At 42.7% G+C, this 26,149-nt stretch overlaps 1 protein-coding gene across 1 annotated transcript in view; it reads left to right on the plus strand.

Annotated features, from left to right (window-relative positions):
• Positions 1–1,325: 1,325 nt before the first annotated feature.
• LY86 (lymphocyte antigen 86) overlaps positions 1,326–26,149 on the plus strand; it is a 35,852-nt gene continuing 11,028 nt past the window's right edge. Inside the window, exons 1-3 of the mRNA XM_006025212.2 lie at positions 1,326–1,673; positions 22,968–23,054; positions 24,828–24,956. Coding sequence (XP_006025274.1) covers positions 1,559–1,673; positions 22,968–23,054; positions 24,828–24,956 — 331 coding nt within the window. The 5' untranslated portion in view covers positions 1,326–1,558. The remainder of the gene's footprint in view (positions 1,674–22,967; positions 23,055–24,827; positions 24,957–26,149) is intronic.

Genomic DNA, 26,149 nt, shown 5'->3' on the forward strand with positions numbered 1-26,149 from the left:
CAGAGTGGAAGGCACTGTTGAAAGCAGCATGCTGCTGTTTTAAGGCACATTTCATTAATCTAACACAATGATCACCTTGCAGTACCCAAAGTGAGAAAGAGGTGATCCACCAGCCTAACATTTTATCCTTTCCTAACAAGCAATTTAAGGCCAGCTTCCCCCCTGGTTCCACTAAATGGAGTTGCAACTACTTGTTTCATGGCTGAGTTTATCCTGTTGTTTTTTCTTCAGTTATATTCCAGTCCAAGAAATTCCTACTGTGGCAATTTACTTAACATAGGGACTTAACATAGACTTCATGGTCCATTAAAATGATACTCCCTAACGCAGGCACTTCACAGGTGGTAATGACCCTACTTAAGCTTTTGTTCCACCTGCTGTTTAGCTTAGCTGCATCTGCCTCTGTCCTAGCTGCATCTGCTTCTGTTGAAGAGTCTTGAGGAAGGGTACAGTGATACCCAAAAGCTTGCCTATGTCTATACCAACCATTAGGTTGATCCAGAAAAAGATATCACCCACAAGAATTCTTGCCTCTCATGTCTCTTCTGGACCATCACAGCAACAATATCACCTCACCACAACTGTGGCAACTGTATTTTGAAGGCCAATTCAAAATCCTGGTTCTGAAACCCGAGAGGGGAAGTTTGCTGGTGTTAAAGAAACCTTTCCTTCCTCCCTGGGTTCTTCAGTGTCTGCAACAATTGCCAATTTACATATATGAAAGAACAACACAGTTTTTAAGTTGTCAGTAGTGTGCAAGTATACAGCCAGTACCTATGCAGAAATAGCCAGAGTCCTGGCTTACAAAAAAGACAGAGGACGATTGTTAATAAGTGTGATGCCAAGCATAATTAAATGAGGACTTGGAAGGACAGTTCTTATTGAATACCTGAAATTATGTTTGGCTCTGGTAAAAATTATGATTAATTTCTAAAGCTTCCTTTAGAAGTTTCCTAAGACTCAAACACCCAGGGAATCAACTTTACCAAATAAAATTCTGTTTTCTTTAGCAAAGAAACACATTGCTATAATATAGGAATTAAAGTGGCTACTCTTAGAATAATGTGTTACTTGATGTGAATAAGGGTGGGAGAATTTGACTTACAGTAGTTTAGGGCCAAGACACTCTTATCTAATCTCCAGACCCAGGTGCTTTGACTGCAACATGAGAGTGGAAACTGGTAGGGAGAAGAAAAAATTAAATACTTTCCCATTTAGTTCCACAAAGAATCAAGGCTGTGGAGTGCAGCATTTCCAGTGATTGGGTCTTATTAGGTCATCTGTCATTGGTTTAAACTAACATGAAACAGAAAGCAGAAGTCTGAACGCAAGGGAAACAGCTTGCTCTGAATTCTGATTAGCTACTTGTTGATACTACATCACTTTAAACTGAGCAGGTATTGGATCATTTTGTCCTTGTGCGGGCATTGATGTTGGAACTTCTTAGAGTGGGCACACACACTGGAGAAAAGAAGTGAAAACCTGCATTCCAGGCTTGCTGATAACTGAAAGAGTGAGCAAGAAAGAAATTATTCCCTACTCCACTGCCACCCTGAAGATGGTTAATGCGGTCTTTCTCCTGCTGGTCCTGCTATATCCCAATCTCAGCACAGAATGGCCCACGCACACAGTCTGCAAGGAGGACAATTTGGAAATAGATTACAAAAGCTGTGGTGAGATTTTTAAAATTCCGCTTCTTCTTCTTTATACAGTATCAGTAAAGCTATTTCCCATAGCAGGGAAAGTTTCTATTTGAGAAGATGAACAAAGGGGTTAAATTTCTGAGCAAGCCCGATTTTTCTAGTTGGAATGTTCATAGACCTTCGAGGGAAGGAGGATGGTTTTCATAAAAAGTCCACAATCCTGCTATAACCAGGGAAGAAAAAAGCATGTAAATTCACCTAACTTGGATTAATAAATAGCTGCCAAAAATAGAGGCATAAAAGGGCAATGCAACTAAGATTTTATCTTGAAGCCAGGAAAAAAAGGATCTTAATCTTTATGTGCTATGCCTGTCCTGTGATTCAGAGGCATTGTTCTGATCTATTGTTTTCCTAAGGTAAGGTTTGGCAGTGGAGGTGCATGTTTTCTGTTCCCCCTAGTTAGTGACAAGGGACCCCATGTGATACTAGGAAGGAATCGTGTTGTCAGAAGCTGCCACCAAGCTTATAGCAAGGCTGCAGCAGATGCAGCTACCAGAGGCATTTCCTGTGGACTGTAGTTCTGTTTGTTCTTGAAATCAGTCAAAAAGAAAAGGAGCAAACGGCACTGAAATAACTGAAAATGAATTCACTGAATGGTGCTTCCTTTTCAACTCCATTGCTTTGCTGGCCTTGTGCCTCTCCTATTGTTCTGATCTGTTTTACAACTGGGACAAAGGGAATTAGATTCACAGACACCTCATTCATTTTACGCACGTGATGTGAAAAGTGATTCATGGCAAATGAGCACCCTAGAGTTTGTTTTTCCAATTCATCCAGATACAATGGGTTCCCCACGAGGCTTTTTCTTCCCTGTAGCTCTCATACAGCTTTGCACATCCATTAAAATAAAACCAGCAAGGGGCAAGAGGAGTATATAAATATTTGTAATGAAATTCTTTACCAGCCTATTCCTTTGAGAAGAAATTCTGGCTGCACATATTATAAGTGGATCTACTGTATTAGGAAAATTTTCATTTGAGGTCTGGTGAAAACTTTGCTATTACCTTTATTTTAGCAAGAATTCCTTATGCAAATTAATTGCCCTCCCCCCTAACATGTTGCTGACTTTACATGTTAGGAGGCTTTCTGCTAAATTCTGTGTTGATTTAAATGATAAGGGTTAGTTGTTAGGCATGTTAGTCACTTGGTCAGTGATTCCTAATTACCACTCCCACAGATTAGCCAAAATATACATTTGTATGTATGGTTCCTAATGGTTCCTAAATTATTTTCCAGGGAGCACTGGTAGCCACCAATCCCACAGTAAGTGGTCCACAGATCACGCCTGTTCACCTTCTTTTAAATTAGCAGATTAATGATAATGGTGCATGTTGGTCCATGTCAGACAAGGTTCTTTGGGTAAATCCAATATCTTTTATTAGACCAACTGAAATAGTTGGAAAAATCCTTCTTTGCAAGCTTTTGGGTGCAAATACCCTTCATTAGGCTGAGGAAGCATCTGCAGTTGGTCTGTGCTCTTCCTGGATGAAATAGTAAAGAAGCCAGAAGCCAGTATGCATGTGAGAAAACCAGTCAGTGAAAATGTAAATTGAGGTAGTCAATGGGTGAGAGCCAGATGAGGGAGAATGGGAATGAATATAGCTGGTAAAAGTAGAGAGGTTACCTGGGGAGTCAGATGTTAGGCAGGTTAAACGTGTCATAAATCTACTAATAAAAGATATTGGATTTACCCAAAGAACCTTGTCTGACAATGTCCTTAGACCAACATGGCTACAACCTATAGCCCTATTGGTCCATGTGAAATTTTAAGAGTTGACACTAGTGCATTGATCCAAAAAGTTTGAGAATCACAGGTTTAAAGTAGACATCTCACCTGGTCTGTTGGCAAAAGCTGCCACGAAGGTCATGGCAAAACTGGAGCACACATAAAAAGGCAACAGATTCTCTCATCTCATATGACTTCAACTAGAACAGTAAACAGGAAAGTACATAGGTAAGGTCTCCAGGAGAGAGCCCAGCTAGCTCTCCCACACTAGTGATTATCAGCTAGAGCTGAACACAGGAGAACTAATTCCACTGAAGGCAATGAAGTTATTGCAGTGCAAAGGCTGTTACATCACAAAAGAGAATCATAGACTCAAGCTACTTTGTTGAAATTGCTTGTGGGTAAAATCAAATTTGTATAAGGCAGGGTAGAGTTGATCTATAGTTATAACTATTCTCCAACTATTTGGGATGGTCTAATAAAAGATATCAAGTTCACTCAAGGAACCTTGTCACAAAAATGTAGACACTTTTTTGACCACTTCTGACAGAGTAGAGAACATGGTGGCTGAACTCTTCATAAATGTGACATGCTTAGGAACGTAAAGGTGAAGTACACAGAAAATAAAGAGGTACTACAGCCACAGATGTCTAGCTAGGTCCTTAGGGGAGCCCTATATAATATTAACGTTCAACATATTACCTTGCTACTTTACATAAGACCAAAAAACCTGCATAAACCCTTCAAGGTTTGAGAACTGAATCAAAAGCTGACAAACCCATATTTTCTCTCTTTAGAGAGGACAAGTTTCTTGTATTGTATTCTTTCTTGTATTCTTATATTCTTGTAGTATAAAACAATTGCATCCATGAACAATATATAGGAGAGAGGCAAATGCTAGCTTCTCAAGCACAATCACAAAAGAAAGCAAAAAAAGCTCAGAGCATTTTTTTTTTTTCACTGTGATATACAACTATTGGGCCTGAACATATTTCACAGGTGGCCTCCATCCAAACTATTCTAAAACTTGATGAATAGGGTACGGCTCCCAGAAGTGGAAGATACAGGTTTGAATCCCCCTTAGGAAGATAACAGCCTATAACCCAACTGTCCCAATTTAACTACTGGTCTATTATGCCAAAAGTGGACATGAGCACCACCAAGATGCTTTGCTCCCTTAATGGCCAAAGGCACGTCAAATGCAGCCTTGAACCAGACACCTAAGCTCCAAAAGGGTGGTTTCTGGGACATGCCCCAGCGCTGAGCATTTCCTGTATGCTAAATCTAGGTGCCTCCAGGTTCTCTGAATCACCTTTCAAAGGCACCTAATTCTCCTACTGCCCCAACCTTTTGGAGGCTCCCACTATGCCCCCAGAAGTCCATCTTGTCCAGCATCCTGTCTTTGACAATTGCTAAAAACAGTTGCTTCAGAGGATGGCATAAGAACAACACAGTAGGCAAATATAGGTTCATCTACCCCCACACTAGATTGCATCCTGCTCCTTAATCACAGAGACTGGCTTGAGTCTCCGGAAGCATGGGGCTAAACATCACTCCCAGAATTCCCACGGTTATATGTAATGTGTGAGAAGAACTAAATGCCATCCACTGGCTTATTCACAGTCCGCTAATTACTCATCCTCAGATGCCCAAGTCTAAAGTAATCCCATTTTTATAAAAATATTTAGGAAAAGTAGGTTAGGAGCTCAAGAATATTTTAAGGCCTTTAACCAAATGCCTAAGTGATACAACAGTTTCATCAAATAACTGGAAGAGTCAGTTGACTCACTCCCCAATTTGATAAAGTAAATGATCACATTATAGAAGACAGAGAGAGTACTAGCACCAGGAGCTTTCTTGACATTGGGGGACTTGGGTAAATTTGGCCCAAACAGGGGTAGATTAACACACGGGTCAGTAGGGCCTGGGCCCAGGGGGCCAGCCAAGCAGGGGCCCCCGGGGTGCCAGGGGCAGCACTGCCCAGACAGGCATCCTAGGCACAGGCATCCAGAGCAGGCAGCATGCACCTCCCCCTCCAGCTGGGTCAGGGCCAGAGGCTAGAGTGGAAGAGCAGGACTCCATGCAGGTGGTGATGGCTTCCCAGGGTTGTGTTGCCAGGAGGCCCCATGGGTGGTATCGCATGGGAGGACCTAGCCATAGCTCCCTGCTGGGAACAGAAGGAACCTGCCTTCACCTGGTGTGGGGCCTCCAATTGTCTGTTTGCCCAGGGCCCCAGTAAATTATAATCCACCATGGCCCAAGGCTGATAACATATGCCTCAAAAAGTGACCATTTACATAACAGAGTTAAGCAAAAATAATTGTTTTTCCTGGTATTTGGGTTAGGTTGTATTCACTACTCTCCCAAAGCTGAGGAAGAGTATGATGTCCCCAGAAGTTTGTCTGAGATGTCTTTCAACGATATAGCTAGATCAATAAAACACATAACCTAGCAAGCCCTTCCAGGCTGTGCCCACATGAGCATGGACATTTGTTTCTCTGGGGAAAAGGAGCAACAGCACCCTCTGGCTCAAGGCACGTTACCCCAGGTGGGGTAGCGGAGCCTGGGGCCAGCAACCATGCTGGCCCCAGCAGCCTTGCCTGAGGTCCTAGGGGGCTTGGGGAACTGCAGCCATAGTGCTTCTGCAGCTGGGAGCCTGGCCTACAGCCAGAGTGTGGCTCCAGCCGGCCAGGCTCCAGTTTTGGGAGCCGTGCACTGACACCACGTGCACCACCTTTTTTTTTTTGCCATGGGTTTTTTTGACTCCAGGATCTCCTCACCCCCACACATACACTGCAAGATAGCAGCACGGGGCATGTTTGCATATGCAGTGTGGGGCAGCGCAGACAGGTGTACCTCACATCTGCGCTTGTCTGGACCTGGCCCTAATCTCCATAAGGCAGATAAATAAACATATGGGACTACTGTATTTTTAACTGTATTTTGTTAATTGAGAAAAAAACCATAACTTACAAATTTATCCACAGATATGGCAGGAATTCACTAAAAAATAAAAGGATAGCTGCCCCTTTTAATTTCACAGTGATGCGTGCAAAAACTCTTTTGATCTTTTCAGTTACATTTTAAAAGGCAATTCTCTGGGAAGAGGAAAGTGGGAAGGTTATCCAGTTAAGTGCTCATAGCAGTTCAGTGCTATTCAAGTGTCTTGTTTCTACTTTGAAAGTGCAATCAAAGCTGATGGAGCATAATTCTTTGATGCCGCCCCACTGGCTGCTGATGAAGCATTTATATTAGTTTAATTGTGTCAGTTTGTGTTAATTAGCCCCGAAAATACTCTTAAGTTGAAGTGCTCCAGTGGTGCCTTCCTCAGAGACTGCAGCAAGCATGTTCCGCTGTATATAGCTGAGGAATAGAAAGTATTTTCTAGGTACTTTGACAATCCTGTCTCTTGAAGAGTTTTATAATTAGGTACATGCCCAGAAGACAGTATCTGTATTCTTATCATGTTTTGGCATCAACACTGGGAGACTGCTAGGTTCAGGTAACTGACTTAAATATATATCCTCCACTGATTAATAAAAAGCCCTTAAATCTAGACAAGGTTATTTGGTACCTCATAGCTGCCTACTACCTGAAAATGAACATTTCTAGGGAATGGGAAAAAAGTTATTAAGTCCCCCAGAATTCACTTGAAAACTGAATACTCTCTGGATGGTACTGGAATTGATCTAGATAGACCTGCATCAATTACTAAGGACCTTACTTTGAGTATGTAGAAGAGTATGTACAGTGAATGCATATGGAGGAGTGATCTACAGTAGGAAGTATTTTGGAATGACATCTTGAAAGAAACCCAGACTTCATACAGTGTGATCAAGCCCAAGGTGGGGGAAGAGGGAGAGAAGGTAAAGGCAGGGCTATTGGAAGCTTAGTTGAGAAGTTTGGTTGAGAAGCTTATAGATTCATAGATGCTAGGGTTGGAAGCACCCTCAATGGATCAAGTCCAACCCCCTACCCATGGCAGGAAAAAGTGCTGGGGTCATGTGACCCCAGCCAGGTGCTTGTCCAGTCTCTTCTTCAAGACCCTCAAGGTAGGGAAAAGCACCACCTTCCTTGGAAGCCTGTTCCAGATTCTGGCAACCCTTACAGTGAAGAAGTTCTTTCTGATGTCCAACCTAAATCTACTCTCTATCAGCGTGTGGCTGTTGTTCCTGGTTATTCCAAGGGGTGCCCTGGTAAACAGAACATCTCCTATTCCCTGCTGTCCCCACCTGGTGAGTTTGTATACTGCCACAAGATCTCCCCTCAGCCTTGTCTTGCGGAGGATGAAAAGGTCCAGGTCCCTCGGTCTTTCCTCATAGGGCCTTCCCTGCAGTCCTCTAAACATACAAGTGGACCTCCTCTGGACCCTCTCAAGGTTATCCACATCCCTCTTGAATTGTGGCACCCAGAACTGGACGCAGTACTCCAGCTGGGGCCTGAGCAGTGCCGCATAGAGGGGAAGCATCACCTCCCTGGACCTGTTCATGACGCACCTAGTAATGCCTGACAAAGTGCTCTTAGCTCTGCTAATTACTTCATCACATTGACAACTCGTATTCATCTTGTAGTCAACAACGACTCCGAGATCTCTTTCCACTGCTGTGCTGCTGTGAAGGTCACCCCCCAGCCTATAGATGTGCTGGTGATTCCCTCTCCCTAGGTGTAGCACCTTGCACTTGTCCTTGTTGAACTGCATCCTATTGTTCCCTGCCCACTTCTCTAACCTGTCCAGGTTCACCTGGATTCGGTTTCTTCCCATCAGTATGTTTACTTCGCCCCATAGTTCTGTGTCATCAGCGAATTTGGATAGAGTGCTTTCTACATCCTCATCCAGGTTTCTGATGAAGATAATAAACAGCAACAGCCCAAGGACCAAGCCTAGGAGGATCCCACCATCCACATCTTTCCAGGTCAATACCGACCCGTTCACAACCACTTTCTGGGTAGGACCCTTAAGACAATTTGCCACCCACATGACTGTGTAATCGTCTATGGCACAGCCGTTCAATTTGTTTATGAGAATAGGGTAGGATACCGTGTGAAAGGCCTTCTTAAAGTCCAAGTAGATAACATCTACCTTGACTCCTGCATCTAAGCATTTAGTAACCTGGTCATAGAAAGAAACAAGGTTAGTCAAGCAGGATCTACCTGCTATGAACCCATGCTGGTTGCCCTTCAGCATTATATTACCCACTGGACTCCTACTAATGTGTTCCTTGATAATTTTTTCAAGGGTTTTCCCAAGGATAGAGGTGAGACTAACTGGTCTGTAGTTACCCAGATCCTTCTTCCTCCTCTTCTTGAAATAGGGACCATATCAACCCTTTTCCTGGGACCTCACCTGAGTACCACAAGAGTTCAAACAGCCGTGCCAGGGGCTCTGCTGACACTGGCTAATTCTTTCAGCACCCTTGGATGAAGCTCATCCAGTCCCGCTGACTTAAACACACCCAGCCCCTCCAAGTGTCTCGTTATCAGGTCAGCACTGACAGTAGGTGGGCTGGTGTTTCTCCTGCTTCTACCTGTAATGCATTTGGGAGATTTGTCTAGATCCATGCTCACGAATACAGAGGCAAAAAACTCATTGAAGAGCTCTGCTTTGTCCCTCCTATCTGTCACCAACTGCTTTAGTCTATCCTGCAGGGGTCCTATGTTGCCCTGCGCCTTCTTTTTGCTCCCTATATACCTGCAGAAGGACTTTTTGTTGTCCTTAATTTTTTTTGCCAGCTTAAGTTCTAATGCTGCTTTGGCCTCCCTACCTGATTCCCTGCAAGTGTGAGCCAAGGAGGTATACTTCTCCTTGATAGCTGCCCCCTGCTTCCACAGCCTGTATGCCCCTGTTTTTGCCCTTAGGCTTTCCTGGATTTCCCTGTTTAGCCAAGAGGGCTTCTTGGCCCCTTTGCCCCCTTTTCTATGCAGTGGGATTGTCTCCTTCTGTGCCCAAAGGATTGCTTCCTTGAAGAATGACCACCCTTCCTGGTCCCCCATTTTGTCAATGCTCTTGGGCTTTAATGCCCCACTAACTAATCTCCTAAGCATCCTGAAATCAGCCTTTCTGAAGTCTAGCTTCTGCCCTGCTGGTAATTTTTACCACACTTCGCTGGATAGTGAATTCAATCAATTAATGATCACTATCCCCTAGGTTACCTTGTACCTGCAGATCCACCACCAGGTTGTACCCCATAGCCAACACCAAGTCCAGCAAGGCATTCCCCATAGTGGGATTGTATACCTCCTGTGTTAGGTGAAGGTCCTGTATGCAGGTTAAGAACCTACATGAACGGTTGGATCTAGCTGACTGCTCCTCCCAGCAGATGTCAGGGTAGTTTAGGTCACCTATGACAACCATCTCTCTCGACCGTATGGCCTCTGAGAGCTGCCTGGAGAATTCCAGGTCTAGCTCATCCTCCTGGTGTGGCGGTCTATAGTAAATCCCCACTACCAAGTCCTTTTCTCCCCAACCCCTTTGTATCCTAACCCACATTACCCCAGTTTGGCCCTCCTCTGATCCCATCTTGATTATAAAAGATTGATATTGAATTTTTTGTTTGAATCATATTTGAATCATATCATATACTGGCCCAATATCCAAGAACTACAAACTTCAGCAGGGAGGAAAAATAAACATAAATGTTCTTTCAAGTTCAGTAAGCAAAATAACAAAATTTTCAGATTTCTTTGCAAGTCATTCAGCTATCAATTTTTAATGTGTCAGATCAAGCCTTGATGTAAGTCTATAGTGATCCTTTACATATCACCATGTTAAACTTAGAGGCCAATTGATTTCTATGAGAACATCCATAATCTAACAGTGTAGGGCCCTAAGAAGGCTGTGATGTTATATACTGTTATGACTTTTCATTAGATTAGAACTAAAGTTGGATGAACTCTCAGACTATACTGCATTTTTCCAAACTTGTTGGAGTGGATTTTGATCTCAGTTAAAACAATCAAAAGTCAATAAATCTATTTAAGTATAACTGAAATCAGAATCTGGTCTATGGAGCCTCAGAGTGTTGACATAGACATCTTCCTGTTAAACCTGCTTTATTGGTTAGTTTACAATGCTAACAAGTCAACCATAGGGGTTGGTGGACTGGATGGATCACCATCAGGGCATCACTTGACATATTCTATTTTTGTTTGTGTTGTTAAACTAACTATGCAGTTCTGAATAGTTAATCTTAGTGGACCCCACATCAGGTACTCATGCCATCTCTAAAATGTCTTTGCTTAGAGGTGTGGACAGGCTTCTTGGGAGTCAGTTATACAATGTCTATTTCTGAACCAAAGAAACCACCTTTGGTGACTTGTTAGTATCAATCTTCTGCAGACAGTATCAATAGATCTCCACTGCAACAACCTTTACTTTATTTAACTCTACTTCCTGCGTTCTGCACCTTTCCACATTAAAATCAGTTTGCTGATTTGCTCTGTGTGTATGCCTGTGTGTCTTTTTAATTAAGGGAAGCGGGGAGATAATCTGCTGGAGGGAAGTTTGGGGAAGAAAGAATCTTGTCTTGTGCATCTTCAGAGTAACTGTTAACTGATGCACTTGGTAGAAGACAGATCTTTCTCCATTACTCATTGTTTTTGGCAGCTAGATTGAGCCAGATGCTTCATATTTATTTATTTATTTTCCTCAAGCAGTCTCCTGCAATTGCTTTTGGTTCTAAATTATTCAAAGCTACATGATACCAGCTCCCCACTGATCTTTTGTTGTATAGATTGCTAATGGGCAAACACTCAAAGAACTAGAGAGTTTCCCTTGAAAACGTTTTTAATTGCTCTATCCAAAAGATGCTGGAGTCTTCATTTGGAAGCCTCTCTGGCCTGATTTATTCCTGTTCCAGAAGTGCAAAAAGATTAAGTTTTGATATAGATATTTCTGAGTTCAGGTTTTGGAAAACTAAAGATATGTTTAGATTACAATACTGCTGCCTAATTCCTCACTGGCTCATGGCAGCAATATCAAGCAAGTTCCCCATATGATGATCATTATCATAATTTACTCTGCCTGTTAACCTCAATTTAAACTTTCTATTTTCTTGCTCAATCCACACCAGAGAGTCCCATAGGAAGCGAGCTGTCTGTGAGCCATAGAACGTACCTCTTGTATCAGAGGATTGCTTGTGTAATTATCATATTTGGCACAAAAAAATATTTCCTGGAGGGTGCTTGTCCCACTGTTTGAGATTTAAATAGAAATTCAATGTCACTTTCTACCCCATGCCAGAAGACTTATACTTTCTTTGTTTCCTGCATCATTTTTCATGATTTTATTCCTCTTCTCTTTTCAGAAACTATATCAAGTAGTAGTAAGTTTCAAAGTTTGAATGGTAAGGTGATGGTCTTTACCAAAAAACATCTGACTCAGTTTCTGGATTTTTAAACCTTAATCTTTTTTTATGTTTATTTGTTAGTGGGAATGATGTTGAAAGAATTAACCTCAGTCATTAAGATTCCCTTCCTTGCTTTTTTTCTACTTCTTTTAAATCTTGTAGTCAGAAATTTTCTTCATAACAAAAAAGGTAATTTTCATACAATCATACAAAGGTTTCCAAACCCTGATCTATAGCAGGGGTGAGTAATTTGTGGCATGTGCCCCAAGTGACATGGGCAGCCTTTGTGTGCGACACAGGGAAGATCAGGGAGGGGACAGTCAACACGGCAGCAGGTAGGAGAGGGGGCAAAAAAAGGAGAGCGGCAAATCAGGCAGGGAGCACAGGGCAGAGAACAGAAAGCAGAGCAGCCAATCAGGCAGGGGAAAGGAATGGGAGTGGCTCTTAGGGACAGTACAGGGCTAATTTGTGACATGTCTGCCAAGAAGGTTGACTATAGACAGTCCAAGGAAAAATGGTTGGTGACATGTGACCAGTCTTGTCCCATTATTCCTGGTTGCAAAATCCCACTAAAAATAAAATAAACCTTATTTTCATATAAAAGTTTCCCATGTATTAATGACTGGACGCAGTTAACGTAAGAGCCACAAAGGAGGGCTTTTTATGGAGAAGATGGGGTTCTCTGGTTAATATAACATCACTTCCCAGGAACATCTGGGCTAGTCACAAAAAAGCACAACTTTCTTTGCTTAGAGGACACCTGGAAGACAGACTTCTGTGTCATTCAGCTCTGTGTGAGCCAGTGGAGTTACATCCACATAAAGCAGCAACAACATAGTGGCCATCCAGACAGCTGAAAGACTGAGGTTTCAAATGTTTTATATAGCAAGGTGCCCTGGACATTACTCTCAGGTTCAAGAAAGTTTCTGATTAGATATATAATGAATTCCAAAGCTAGTCATTTAAAGAACTATCACAAAATGAATCCCAGATGCTGGCCATCTTTTCATTAGATGGTAGGACCACTCTTAGCCATTTCCTTAACAGAGGGAAACACCATTCCAATTATAACAAATTGCTGCACTCTGACGTCAACTGGCCCTGGCAAAATGGGGCCATTTAGTTTCCTTATATGCAGGCAACTAGCGTTGTGAGTAACAAGCAATAAAACTTGCCAGGCAGAACACGGACCATATCTAATACCAGGACACTTTATAGCAATCCCTGGTTCTGTTCTAGGACTAAATGAGTAATGAAGGCCCAGGCACTGCAGCCAGTGTGGATGGCCAGGTAACCCCATTAAAGTACATGCAGAAGTTCAAACCTCTCAGTTACTGTAACCAAACATTGGCCAATTCTGATGCTATTGCACAGGTTACAAACAGCTCGTAATTTCAGTGTTTAATTTGTAATATTGAGAGCTGGAAATGCCTTCTTTTTAAATAATGTAATGAAATTCTGTTGTCACATGACTCCAAGACTTGGGGTCCACTGGCATGGGCCTAGACTACCTATAATTTTATCTACTTCTGGCATACGTAAGTGCTATTTACAGGACTACCAACACTAAAAATATTTAGTATTTAATATTCATTAGTAGTCTGAGAGAGTGAGAAATGAGTTTAAATTTAATTAACTCTTTTGCAAAAATTACATTTTAGGTTCTTTTCATTGCTTTTCTGGGCCCTCGATCTATAGATGGCATGCATATTTTAAAGCAGTGTTTCTCAGCTTGGGTGATATGGCATCCAAGGAGCTGCAAGGTCTTTTGAAAGCTGTCACAAAGCTCACCCCTGTGAGAGGAGGTAAACACTGGCTTCCCCACACATCAGGTGCCCTGTGTCCACCCAAATCTCCCCGTACCATTCCCTGTGGCCCCTCCAACCAGCTCCAAGAGCAGGGGAACAAGCCAAGCTGAAAAGCACAGCCCCTACCACCGTCAGCCCCTGTGCTGAATGCCTCCTACACTGTGAGCAGTGTGCTTTGCCATGGTCCAGTGAGTGCATCTGGGGCCATGCTTTTTCAGCCAAGCTCTTTCCACTGCTGTTTCTATGCTTTGGAACTGGTGGGAGAGGTTGCAGGGGGGAAATGGTGGCTCTAGTCACCTGCATTCAAGTCCCTGGAGGAGCAGCCTTAGTGGTACGGCCACTCCCTCAAGTACGGACTGGTGACAGGAAGGGGGCAGACAAAGGAAACCGTGGGGTATGCCTTTGTTTGGCACCCGCAATCAATGTCACCCCCTTCCATTCCCTTCAGGAAAAGCTGCTTCCTTCAGGGGTCTAATGACTCACCCCAATCTGCCACACCTAGCAGCCCCTGCCAGAACCAAGAGCTATGCATAGCCCCTACCATGCTCTCAGTGAGTTCCTTTTAAGGGTAAAGGGAGTGCAAGAAGATATTATTATTATTATTATTAATAAATTAGTCTTTAAAGAGTGCCACTAAATTCCAAAAAGTTACTGAGGAGTGCCTTGAATCTAAAAAGTTTGAGAACCAATGTTTTAAAGCTTTGTTGTAAGGGCTATTAATGTTCAATTCTTGAAAATAAAATTCTCAAATCATCACTTGCCTCCAGGAGCTGGATATTAAAGCAAAACATCTATGCCATTTGCAACAAGGCACACCAGTCCTGGGCAGCCTCATGGAGTTTGAAGATCCATTAGCCATGGCACTCCTACCATCCCATCATGATTGGGATTCCTCAGTAAATGAAAATAGCACAGAGCTTTGGAGATAAAACTAACAGCAATTCTGTCCTACCTTTGAAAGTGCCGAGCTAAGTGAAATCCCTTCCCGCACTTGCAGATTCAAGTGAGGAAACTCGGTGCTGACCAGAACTCTTGAGGTTAACATCATCCAGGACAATGTGTGTTTTTTCAGCAAGCTATCATGATTAAGTCTTCATTAAACATTTTCAGTGACATAGTTATATAGAATTTAATCACCATTAGCTGGCATGGAGTTACTCAAATTTTTTTTGGTCCACACTGAAATCAGAGTCGCAGTCAGCATTGTGTCAGATAGCTTAATGCCTCACAACTGAAGCTGTGTATAGTAAGGTTTTGTAGTGAAGACAAACCCCAAGGGGGAGGGTCATTAGAGGGTACTCATTGAAATCCATGTGCGTAGTTTGAGACTTTTGATAGAAACCCACTATATCAGATCACTGTACATGGGGTCGCTGCATTTCAAAACTAGCCAAGAGCGGCTCTGGTTAATCTATTCAAATAGATATTAAAGGAGCAGAATTCAACACCTGCATTAATTACAGTCCCCAAAACAGTTCCTCATTAATTAGTTAATTTTATTAAAAGCTTTGAAGGTGATAAGTGTCATGTAATTACTGAATAGCTTGCTTTCTCATGCTGATTTCCTGTAGCACTAGATTACCTCGTGTGACCCTGATAAACCACACATCATTCAGTACAATTCCTTTGTTTTTCTGGTCCCAAAAGTATGATTTTGAAAGGCCACAAAATTGCCAGCATCATATTTGGAGAGCTTGCTTAATCCTAGGAGACTTTTGCAGTTGTGATTTCTGCCAAACAGTGCTCATGTGTGTACTGCCTTTTCTCTGCTGCACTCATTTTTTTTATAATGATCTGGAAGCAGAAGCAGAGGTATTTGGGAGCAGTATCAGATTACTTCTAGGTGAGACTGAACCCAGGAGTAGAAAGCTAACAAGAGGGGAGGAGTAGGGGAGATTAAAAAAAAAAAGACAGGCACAATTCTAGAAGAAATCAATTATTAGAACAGCTCTTTTTTCAGCAGGGTGATCCAGTTTCTGCAATGCTTTGCTAGTCACACTAAGTGAAGTTTGTTACAAAGAGCAAGGCAAGAAAAATAAATCCGTTCATAAAATACAGAAAGTAGGCAAAATGAACTGAATTTCCATTAACCAACAGAATTCTTTTGAGGACCTACTCACTCTTCTAGGCTAGGGACAGAAATTACACATAAACTGGTTTAAGTGATCAGAAACTGGTTTAAACCTGTAACAGAACAGATGTTCAGTGCATATAAACCAGTTTGATAATAGCTGAAACTGGTTTGTGATAAACCTGGTTGAATGTAGTATCAGACTTAACTATTTGGGTCAAACTGGTTTATACAATGTCTGTCCCAGACTCCTTCCTGGTTTAATTTAAACCAGACTCCCCCAGCATCCCAGATGCTTTGCAGCCATGGACTAGACTGGCTGCTCCAGACCAGGACTGGCCCCACCTCTCTGTGTGGCTTTCCCCTGCCCCACCCCAACCACCACTCCCTGCTCCCTGCTCCCATCTCCCACAGCATGGAGGGACTATTGCCAGCATGTGGTATTCTAGCTAATGCTGACAGGTGTCTGTGTAAGGCAGACAGGACAAAGGCAAACAGGACAGTGTCCGCTAAGGGCTTTTTGGAGCTAATCAACAGGTCAGCTGGTAATGTCTCTCTGTTTCTTCCTTGGAAAAAGTTGTTTAAGAAAAGCTTGAACTAATGAAAGAGGCATTTGTTTTCTTGATGAGGTGTTAAGTGTTGTGTTATCAACTCCCTGCTGGCTCCCCCCCTGGTCAAGAGCAATCGGGCAGTGGGGGGAAGCCCCTCCCTAATCAGAGGTCCTGCTGGGGCCTAGCCACACTCCCCTCCTCAACTCAGCACTGTGCAAGGGAAGGGAAGGTTGCTCTAGTGCCCCCCAGCTCCTAGCCTGAGCCACTGCAGGCATATGCCTGCATTTTCTCAGTCCAGAGGGAATGTCTGTGCAAACCGGTTCAGCCTAGGCAGGCTACACTAACCTGCAAAGATTGAATCAATTCAGGCTCAGGCTTTTGAATGTCTGTCCCTAGCCCTAGGGTGCAACAGAGTTAGCTTTGTATCTACGAGGAATGTTAAGCAAGACAGAAAGCCTGCACTAGGCACCACTGCATGCTGTGTGTCAGGTGACCCATGTATAAACTAATATTGTGGAAAAAAAATTTCTTCCAGTATTTAGGAAGCAGTAAGATCAGAAAGTGCCACTCCAAACAGCTTGTCAAAGCAACTGCCAGTGTATCAGTAACAGAGAGGGTAAAAAATGTTTCCAAATTCTGGTTCACACAGAGCAGTGTTTGACCCTAGAGTCTGGCCTTGGTGAAAACTGTAGGTTCAGGGATGAATACAGCTGAAACCTAGGTCTTACCCGTGCACGCATATAAATCTTACCTTGCATGCATGCCAACCTCTGGCTTCTTTACTATTCATTCCATCCAGGAAGAGCACAGACTAACTTCAGATGCTTCCTCAGCCTGATAAAGGGTATTTGTACCCAAAGGCTTGCAAAGCAGAATTTTTCCAACTATTTGAGTTGGTCTAATAAAAGATATCAGACTTACCAAAAGAACCTTGTCTGTCTAAGTCTTATCCATTACATTCAAACAAGAGGAGAGCTCTTAAGCTGTTGTTGAGCATTTACACTAACACAGGATCTAGCTCAGCGATTCTCAACCAGGGTGCCAGGGCACCCTGGTGTGCCACGATATCTACTGAAAGCTGCCTGAGGTGTGAGGAGATAGCAGATAAGAGAAGGCTCTGGCTGTTTCTCTACCCCTGCTGCCTGGTCCATCTGCAAGAAGGCAAGCACTGTAAGAAATAAGTTAGTTTTTTAATGGAGTGCCACTCAGTTCACAAAAGTTATATAGAGGGGTGCCTTGAGTCAAATGAGGGGTGTTTTGAATCTAAAAAGGTTGAGTACCACTAATCTAACTCATCATTTGCCCCTGAAAACAGTCCTCTGAAATAATGTCATCAGAAGTAGCAACAGGCTGGACTTGAACCTCTAATCCTGGGCACCCCCAAGCTCTGAGGAAGCCCCGATCTAGTTCCAAATGTTAAGATTCAGACCATTCACAAACAAATATGTCAACAGAAAAATGCCAGTCTTTCCAAGAGCACACTTTTACAGCAGAGCTGAATATTTGTGTAAAATTTCCATCAGCATTTCAAGCATTGGTAATACAGCAAAGCTGAACTGGGAGAGCAAAACTATGTGAAATCAGCAGAAGAGTTGCTAGCTTTAATTATGGAAGAGATAACAGATTGATGGGGGTGGGTGGAGGAAAACCTGAGGAACAAGCTGTACTGTTCACAATGAAATGTTGCAGGGAAGTGAAAGGCTGAAGGGCATCATCATGTATTTTATAGTCAGAAAGGTAAATGTTTTTGCTCTGTGCATGTGAAAGACATAACATTTTTTTTTCTCCCAGTCTAACCGAGTCACGTCAGATTGAGGCAAACAAGAAAGAACAAGTCTCCGTGAGAGACACTTAATGACTCATTCTTGGAATACTGTGCCTCTGAAACAAACACAAAAAAATGGCAGCTCCCTTACAGCGCCCCTGAAGTGGTCAGGAAAGTCCTTGACATTCAAAGGGCTGGTACAGAGAAAGCAGGAAGGTATCTTCTTTCACAGAGCATCGGAAAGCTTGCAGACATCCTTACTTATCAAACAGTAAAAAAGCCAACTTTATGTTCTCTGGTTTCCTTTAGCAGCACTCATTCTGCATGCTACTTTTGGAATCCAGACTCACTGGCACCACGGTTCTAGCAAAAAAGCTATCCATCCTGCACCTTCCCCAAAAGCAGCGCTAGCCAGAAGTCCCATCTGTAATACAGAAATTATCACCTTGGATTGTGAAGTCAGAGACTGATGTACCAGGAAGACTGGGATAGTAGTAGAAAATGAGTAGTTCCCCCATGAAAACATTTTCATTGGTCAATTCAAGTGTCAAAAAACTCCTTAACATTTCCTTGGAAATTCTGCTGTGGTTTTTCATCTGCCTTATATAATTTGGTGGATCATAGAGAATGTAGTTTGGTTGGGATGCCCACCCCTTAGAGAAGAATAACAGTTATGATCAGGGATCCAAGTTTTCTATTTCCCATGGGAAAACAGAAAAAAACCCGCAGATTTTCCCTTTTAACCAAGAAAAACATGGCTTTTTCATTTTAATGGAGAAACACATGGATTTTGCTCTTTTGCAAACAGCTCTCTGCAGGCTGGCAGAGTTCTAGACTGCAAGGGGCTGGGGGAGTGGGAGGAGGGTGGTCAGGCAGGGGGCACCATGTGCATGTGCGTGCTCACACATGCATGTGGCCGCCAGGGAGCCTGGAGAGCAGCTCCTGCAGGTAAGGCTTGGCGGGGGGGTGAAGGCACTAGCAGGGGTGGGGGGGCTGTGGCTTGGAAGTGAGGGACCTCAATCTGCATCCTGGTGAGCTCAGGGGATTTTGGGGAGCTCTAATTGTCCATGATAAAAAACCCAAAATCAAATTCCAAAATGTATGGGTACTTAACATTTGTTTTATTGTAGTGATTGAGGCACTGGCAGGCTTCCAAATTGCTTTAAAATTGTTAATATAGCAATAAAATATTGTCAATTGATACCTCTCTATATAATGGTGTTTCATTTTAATCGTAGATTTGGGGGGGGGGGGGGGTTAATCAGAGAATTCGCAATTTTTAAACCAGGATTCCTGGTTATGATGCACCTAAATTATAACTCACTTCCATTTAGCTTTCGGACAAAAAGTTAATGTATCCCATGAAAAGCAGAAATTTTTCCTGAATAATTTAATGTTATTAAAAACCCAGTTTTCCACTAAAAACAATTTCAGAGGGACACCTTCTTGGTTTGAAAGGACTCAGTTACATGACTGAAGCAAGGAATGGTCCACCTCAAAGAGCAAAACCAAACTGTTATTTGTTGCCATGCCATTTTGTAACAGCATTCCCCAACTGAGCTGCAAGCTGTGCCTTTTTGGGCAACATACCAGTTCTCCTAATTGTGCAAACAACTGAGTTACCCAACAAAAAACGTAGGAGTGATTCCATTACCCCCTGTAGGCATGTAGGCCCCCATTATAGGAACAAGATCTTTACTCTATTTCTAATATGGAGTTTTAACCCCAAGGAGGTTATAGACTTGCTTCTACACTATTGTCAGGTAACTCAAACCTGGTCACAAGCTGCACATTGGTCTTCCACTGGGTGAAACTGTATTCTGCCCTTGCTCACTAAGGACCTTTCACTTGAACCTTAACACATTGCAGAAGACAGAGGCTGCTTCTGCTAGAGCCACATTAGTTAATACATCCAAGTTACTGGCTGCCAATTAGCTCAGAACCTGAGCAGCTGTTTCCTCACTTTAGCATTACGCAATGAACTAAACAGAGAAGTGAGAGACTATTTTGCAGAAACAGGGAGGAAACCAATCCAGGAGGTGATCAGCAATGGAGGGGTGGGGATACAAACTGTCCCACAGAAAGGAGAAGTCTGGACCCATATGGTTTCCACAGGAGCAGGAAAGTGCTCTTTCACCCCATTGCAACAGCTTTGCAAACCACGGCAAACAAAAAAAGTAACAAGAATAAAGAAAATTAACCATTATCAGGCTGCCTGACCCTGCTTTAACTGTCTAAATGACTGGGGGAACAGGAGTTGTAGGAAGGATGATCTGATGGTGACACCAGTAAGTTTCCAGGAAGATCCACGTGCTTAAGGCAGTGAGTTATAAACTGAGCACAATGCACCACATGGTTGCATATAGCACTGGGTGCACTACACTTAATACAGTTCCTGTTGCTACAGTCCAAATGGAGTCCCTTTATTATTGCATAGTGCCCTGGGCATGAAACTTTGAAAATGTCTTCGCTCATTTTGGCACTTAATTTATACATGAGATCAGAAATAAGGTTTCAGGAGCTCCTTCTAAAACCCAGTTCCAGGGTGCTTGTTTCTTTCTGAATACTTGCCCTTCCTCTTTTTCTTACTCTATATTTGTCTTTCCTTTTTTGTGCCTTTGAGTCACTGGTCTTCATTTCCAGCAGGTTTCCTCTATATTTCCAACCCTACTTTTCTCTCGTGTTGTTTCCATGCTTCTGATTCTCCAATCTCGCATGAAATTTAATCTCACTCCTCATGTAGAAGGACTGTTGTCCTTCTAGAAGGACAGCCTTCAAACTAGAAGGGAATGCATCACTACCTTCTAACTCAGTCTCAGGAAAGGCCAGCTTTACTCCAGCATCCCAGGGGCAAAGAACTGAAACTAGCCTTATAGCCTTTTCCATTCAATGAAGTTAAGTGCAAAGCCAGGACTAAGATTTTCAGAAAAATAAAGAAATAAATAAAACCTAATGGCAGATCTGATTCCACCTCATGGTTAAGTGATACTTAGGTGTCTCACAGAGGTGACAAATGTACTGTGTACCACAGCAGTTCCTTTTTCATCCAAGGTCATTTTTGATACAGTTTGGGCAGATGTGCAGCATTTTGCTGCTATCCATTGTCAGTACCCACACTTCTTTGAAATGCTTAAAAGGCACAGGCAGCGCTGCACATGTTTTTGTTTGTCTGTGCCATCAATGTCTAAGTGTGACCTTATTCCAACATGCTTGAGTCCTTGAAACCCTAGAATGCATCTCCTTAGCCTTCAGTAAGGAAGAAGGTGGCAGCAGCAAGTTTGTTATTGGCTTCCCAGAGATAGAATAGGATCCAACTTAAACAATTAGACACATTAGTACCGCCTAGACACCTCATGGGGGAACAGCATATGGTCCTTAGACTTCTAAGTACATATTTAAGCACCAATTTAATTCACCAGGCATCTCCCACTGAAACTGGCCATGGTTTCTAAAGTATGCTGAACAGAGTTTGTTGTTCACTATCCTTGCAGTTAAACCAGCTTCAGCACTGTCTGAGCTGCCACTATTGTAAACACCCTTCATCAGAAATGGATATATTGATAAGGTTTTAAGAGGTAGGTAGTTAGCCATGTTAGTTTGAAGTCAGGCAGAAGGCAGAGTAGATTTGCACTTTATAAAGTAATGGAATAAGATTATACAGAGAGGGTACACGTTTTCATGAGCTGGAGTCAAATGAATTCAGGACTGGAAAAATCCTATGGGCTAGCAAAGAAAAATGGGGAGGAAGCAGAACCAGTCAATCACATCTTAAATTGTAATCCAGCCCACACATTAAATCAATTAATTGAGTCATAAAACAAAGAATAAGCCACAAAGTTATTCCACAAAAGATGTGTAATAACTCTGGGTGCCTATACAGGTGCAGAGCGACTACTCCAACACGCTGTAATTACAGTGAGTCTGCTGGAGCATGGTAATTACCGTGCTCCAGCAGACTCCAGCATCATGTGTACCAGCATCCCCATGCTGAAAAGCGCCCCCCACCGCCATTTTTCAGTGCAGGGACACCGATACACGTGACGCTTTGGGCACTTTAATTACAGTGGATCTGAGAGCCACTCTAATTAAAGCCCCCCACAACTCCCAGAGCACATGTATAAATGCCCTTTGTGGCTGGTTACTACCATGCCATTAATTGAACATGTGGCCAGGTGAGCTCTCGTGGCAGGGAGCTACTGGACCATCAGCCACTTGCCAGGGCCCAAAACATGATCTCAGGCTCCCCCTGCGCCAGCAATATGTCATGATGGGATATGATACTTGGTTCCACAGTCACACCGCCTGTCATGCATATGTGGCATGGCAGGAAGCACAATTGTGGGGATTGTGCATCAGATCCTATCATACCTTTATCTGCAGTCTGGCAGGAGTCTAAGGGGTCTAAAAATAAGCTGCAAAGCACTATAGCAGAAGCCACTACCACAGAAAATTTATACACCCTGCTAAGTGCAGTCCTCTTACAATCCTTGTCTTAAGTGAGTCCCACTTGCCATCCACTTTGGGACATTTCCCCTTCAACCTGCCATTTTGAGTCTCCCCTCCCAGCTGCAGGGCCATATTGATGTGCTTGGGATCAGCTTGATGATGGTGAAACTAGCACAGGGCCTAGAGCAGCCTGAACCATTTTCCACAGGTTGTAGGGCTCAGGGTGAATGCTCTGGAGATTGTCAGAGCAAAAAAGGGTGCCCTGCTTTACATGTGGATGCTTAAGGTGTTATGCCTTGTGCTGCGTCAAAGTTGATAGCAATTGTACTGAGACGTTAGATTGTGGATTTGTATCGAATAGTTTAGATAAGGATGATCCTGCCTCAGTCAGGGGGTTGGACTAGATGATCTCTGGAGGTTCCTTCCATCCCTACCTCTATGGACTCCATGACTTTGTCAGAGCTGTAATTCTTCTATCGTTGGTTTTTATGAGGTCAACTTCTCTGTATGAGAAACAAAACTAACTTCTTATTGCCTCCTACCTTTTGACAGATCCCCTGCAAGATTTTGCTTTTAGCATCGACAGTTGTTCAGAAATATCATCCCATACTTTAAACATCAGAGCTGCGATGCTCCTAAGTAAGTAAAATGCTGTTTCTAAAGATTACAAATCAGATACTTTATTGCAGGCATGCTGCTGTTACAAAGTACTATGATCAACAGTAAGGCAGGGGAGGAGTTGTACCCTTGGTAAAACAGGAGAGGATTTTGTCCTTGAGGAAAGTCTGGCCCAGTGATCAGAGCACTGACTAGACCTTGAGAGACCTGGATTCTAGTCCCATCTGTGCATCTGACCCCAGACAAGTCACTTTGCCTCTCTGTGCCTTTGTTCCCTGCCCCCTTTCTCTACCTGTAAAGTTTTGAGGGCAGGGTTTATCTTAGAGCATAGACAAATTACAGTGAGGTAAAAGACAGGCATGTTTTTCCCCATTCAGTGAAAAAGGGCTAAATTACCATGATTTGGCTTTCAGCTACTACAGCGTAAGAGCACACACACGGGCAATTGCTATGAAGCAACCGACACAACACTGTACCCACCATTATCTGTCTACCTATAAACTTTGGGTATATTTTCTCTGATGAGTTACCTCGAGTGACCCTTCTAAAGTTCCCATAGCTCTGGTAAATCTGGCTACAGGACAACACTGTACCTGAGCAACAGTGTCTGTGTTGGCATTGCACTCATCCCTGTGGGCCACTAAGATGTCTTGGGACATATCTCATAGGCTTTTTGAAAATTGAGCCACCCTATGAATACTTTCCCAGTGAATTGTGGAAGAATGTCTCTGCCTTGCCTTAGACCAACATGGCTACAACCTACACCTCTGCCTTTCCTTGGCACAGGAGATGGAATAGAAGGAAGGCATTAGAGAACCAGAGATGTATTTGGTACCCGTATTGGTCTGAGATAAAAAGCAATGCAAAACTCTAGAATTCTTGGTTCAGAGATGATGCCTTTTATTGGTCTAATATTTGGTCTAATAACAGGCATCATCTCTGAACCAAGAGTTCTAGAGTTTTGCATTTCTTTAGAGAAGCAGAGGCACTTGAGTGGTAGCAGCTGTTATGGAGACCACAACATCAGGTGCTCAATTAGTTTAACCTGAGCTTAATCCTCTGCACTCTCCCTGGTCTGGCAACTCAGTATCATCGCTATTATACATGCAAGTTAAGAGGTTCTGTATGTGGACAGGACTCAAGTTAGGGTTAAAAGTCAGTAACAACTTGAGTTGACTTAACTTTGAAAATAAACCTGAACCATCTACTCAATGTCTTGTAATGCAGATTCTCAAGTGTTTAAGATACAAAGAGTAGAGATTAGGCTCCAGCTGCTGCCCATGGCCTGGTCTTGGATATGAATTTGTGTGCTATTCAGGTTGTAGCCATAAAATCTTGTTGGTCTAATAAAAGATATCATCTCTACTACGAGTCCTGATTGCTACTCATTCTTAGCACTCAAAAACATTTTTCCAGATGCAAACAGGTTGGGACAAGAACTGGTTATTTGCATTAGCCTTTCATCCCTGGAGACCTGCATTCAGATGCTTGTAAAGGGGTCATAAATGAGATAGGTTTGAAGCCATCATTAAGATTCATATGTCTTTCCACAACCCCGCACAGCAGGATCCAGAGTGATTCCAGTTGTCTGTCTCTTGCTATCTACCACAGTTCCTAAATGCATCACATCTGCATCACAGGTGTCCATGGATTTAGGAATTGTCAGGTGGGGCCTAAAATATCCAAGTAAAGAACAGAAGACTTTTTCTTTAAACAAACAAGCAACAAGCACAGTCACCAGGGCCCAATTTCCTTACAATTCACTCATGGAGTTTTTTTCTCTTTTTTGTACAGGACACAGTATCAATGAATTGCACCTGAAACTTAATCTTATCATAAATGGCAGGAGTGTCTTAGCCTACTCGGAATCACTTTGTGAGCCAGATCATCCAAAGTTTCTTTTCTGCGGAAAGAAGAAAGGAGGTAATTTATGTAGCAGGTTAAAATGTTGAATGTTTGGTAAACATTCTCAGCAAGATGTACCTGCTGTGCTACTGAATGTACCAATACATCCTAGCACTTCAGCCTAATGTTTAGGGATGGCAGGTGCACAGTAGGACAGAGTCATTTTAATTTTAAAGTCTTCTTTTTACATAACGTGTTGGCTTACTTTTATTCTAATCCCATGGAAGGGGGTGAATGTTGTACACCTCAGAGTCCAAGTATATAATGTCAATGAATGAGACATGCTATCTTAGGGAAGCAGAACCAGGAAGGGCTTCCCATGTCACCAAAGCCAGTTCCTGGAATTCACAGGCAACTTCAACAAGCCTGCTTGCATGGCCAGCAACTACTGTAGGGAGGGGACTGATTTAATAAAATAAAATAAAATAAAATAAAATGAGGTAACAGAGCCCTATGGAGTTCAGAGAATGCTGCTTTGGTAAGTTATCTTTGAATAACTCTTCCCTTCCCCCTCACCTTCTCACCTGCCTCTCTATCAGCACAAGGATAATTCATCTCCTGTGGGCTTGATGACCATGCACATCCTGCCAGTGAGGTGGCCTTTGGGGAATTGCTAAGACATTTCACGCTGCATAGACATATCACAAAGAATAATAGGCAAATGCTGCATGAGCAACCAATTATGTAAATTCAGTAAGTCAGATAGACAGAAAAAATTAAATTCAGAGGCTTCCTCAATAGTGTATTGAATTAAAGAAAAAATAAGACACCCACAGACCTACTGGAAGACTGTCTTATTCTGATGAAGTACTTAATAACATTCTTTAGAAAATGCATTAAGGAGCACTAGAGTCAGTCCTGAGCCCAGCGCAAGCTGCTGTTTACACATTAAGCCACAAAACCAAATCCTTCTGGGGTTTGCCAGTCCTTAATCTTCTCCTGGCAGGGAGATTGTTTTCACTAATTGAAGTGTATTATGATATAAAAGCATAGTTGATTGTTTAAATAATACCATATATCTTCATTTAGAAGCTGCCCTCAATTAATGAGACAATTTTTACCACATGCTTTTTAATAGAAGCTACCTCGTTTAATAAGCATCTTTGTCGGGTAGCTTCGGCTTTACCATGCAAGTCACCACAGGAAGGAGTTGCGTTTTGAAGGCTGCCTATATACTTGCTTGCGGGTGGGGAGGGGCATTTTAATTAGAG

The sequence above is a fragment of the Alligator sinensis genome, unplaced genomic scaffold, assembly GCF_000455745.1.
Source record: "Alligator sinensis unplaced genomic scaffold, ASM45574v1 scaffold220_1, whole genome shotgun sequence".
Lineage (NCBI taxonomy): Eukaryota > Metazoa > Chordata > Crocodylia > Alligatoridae > Alligator > Alligator sinensis.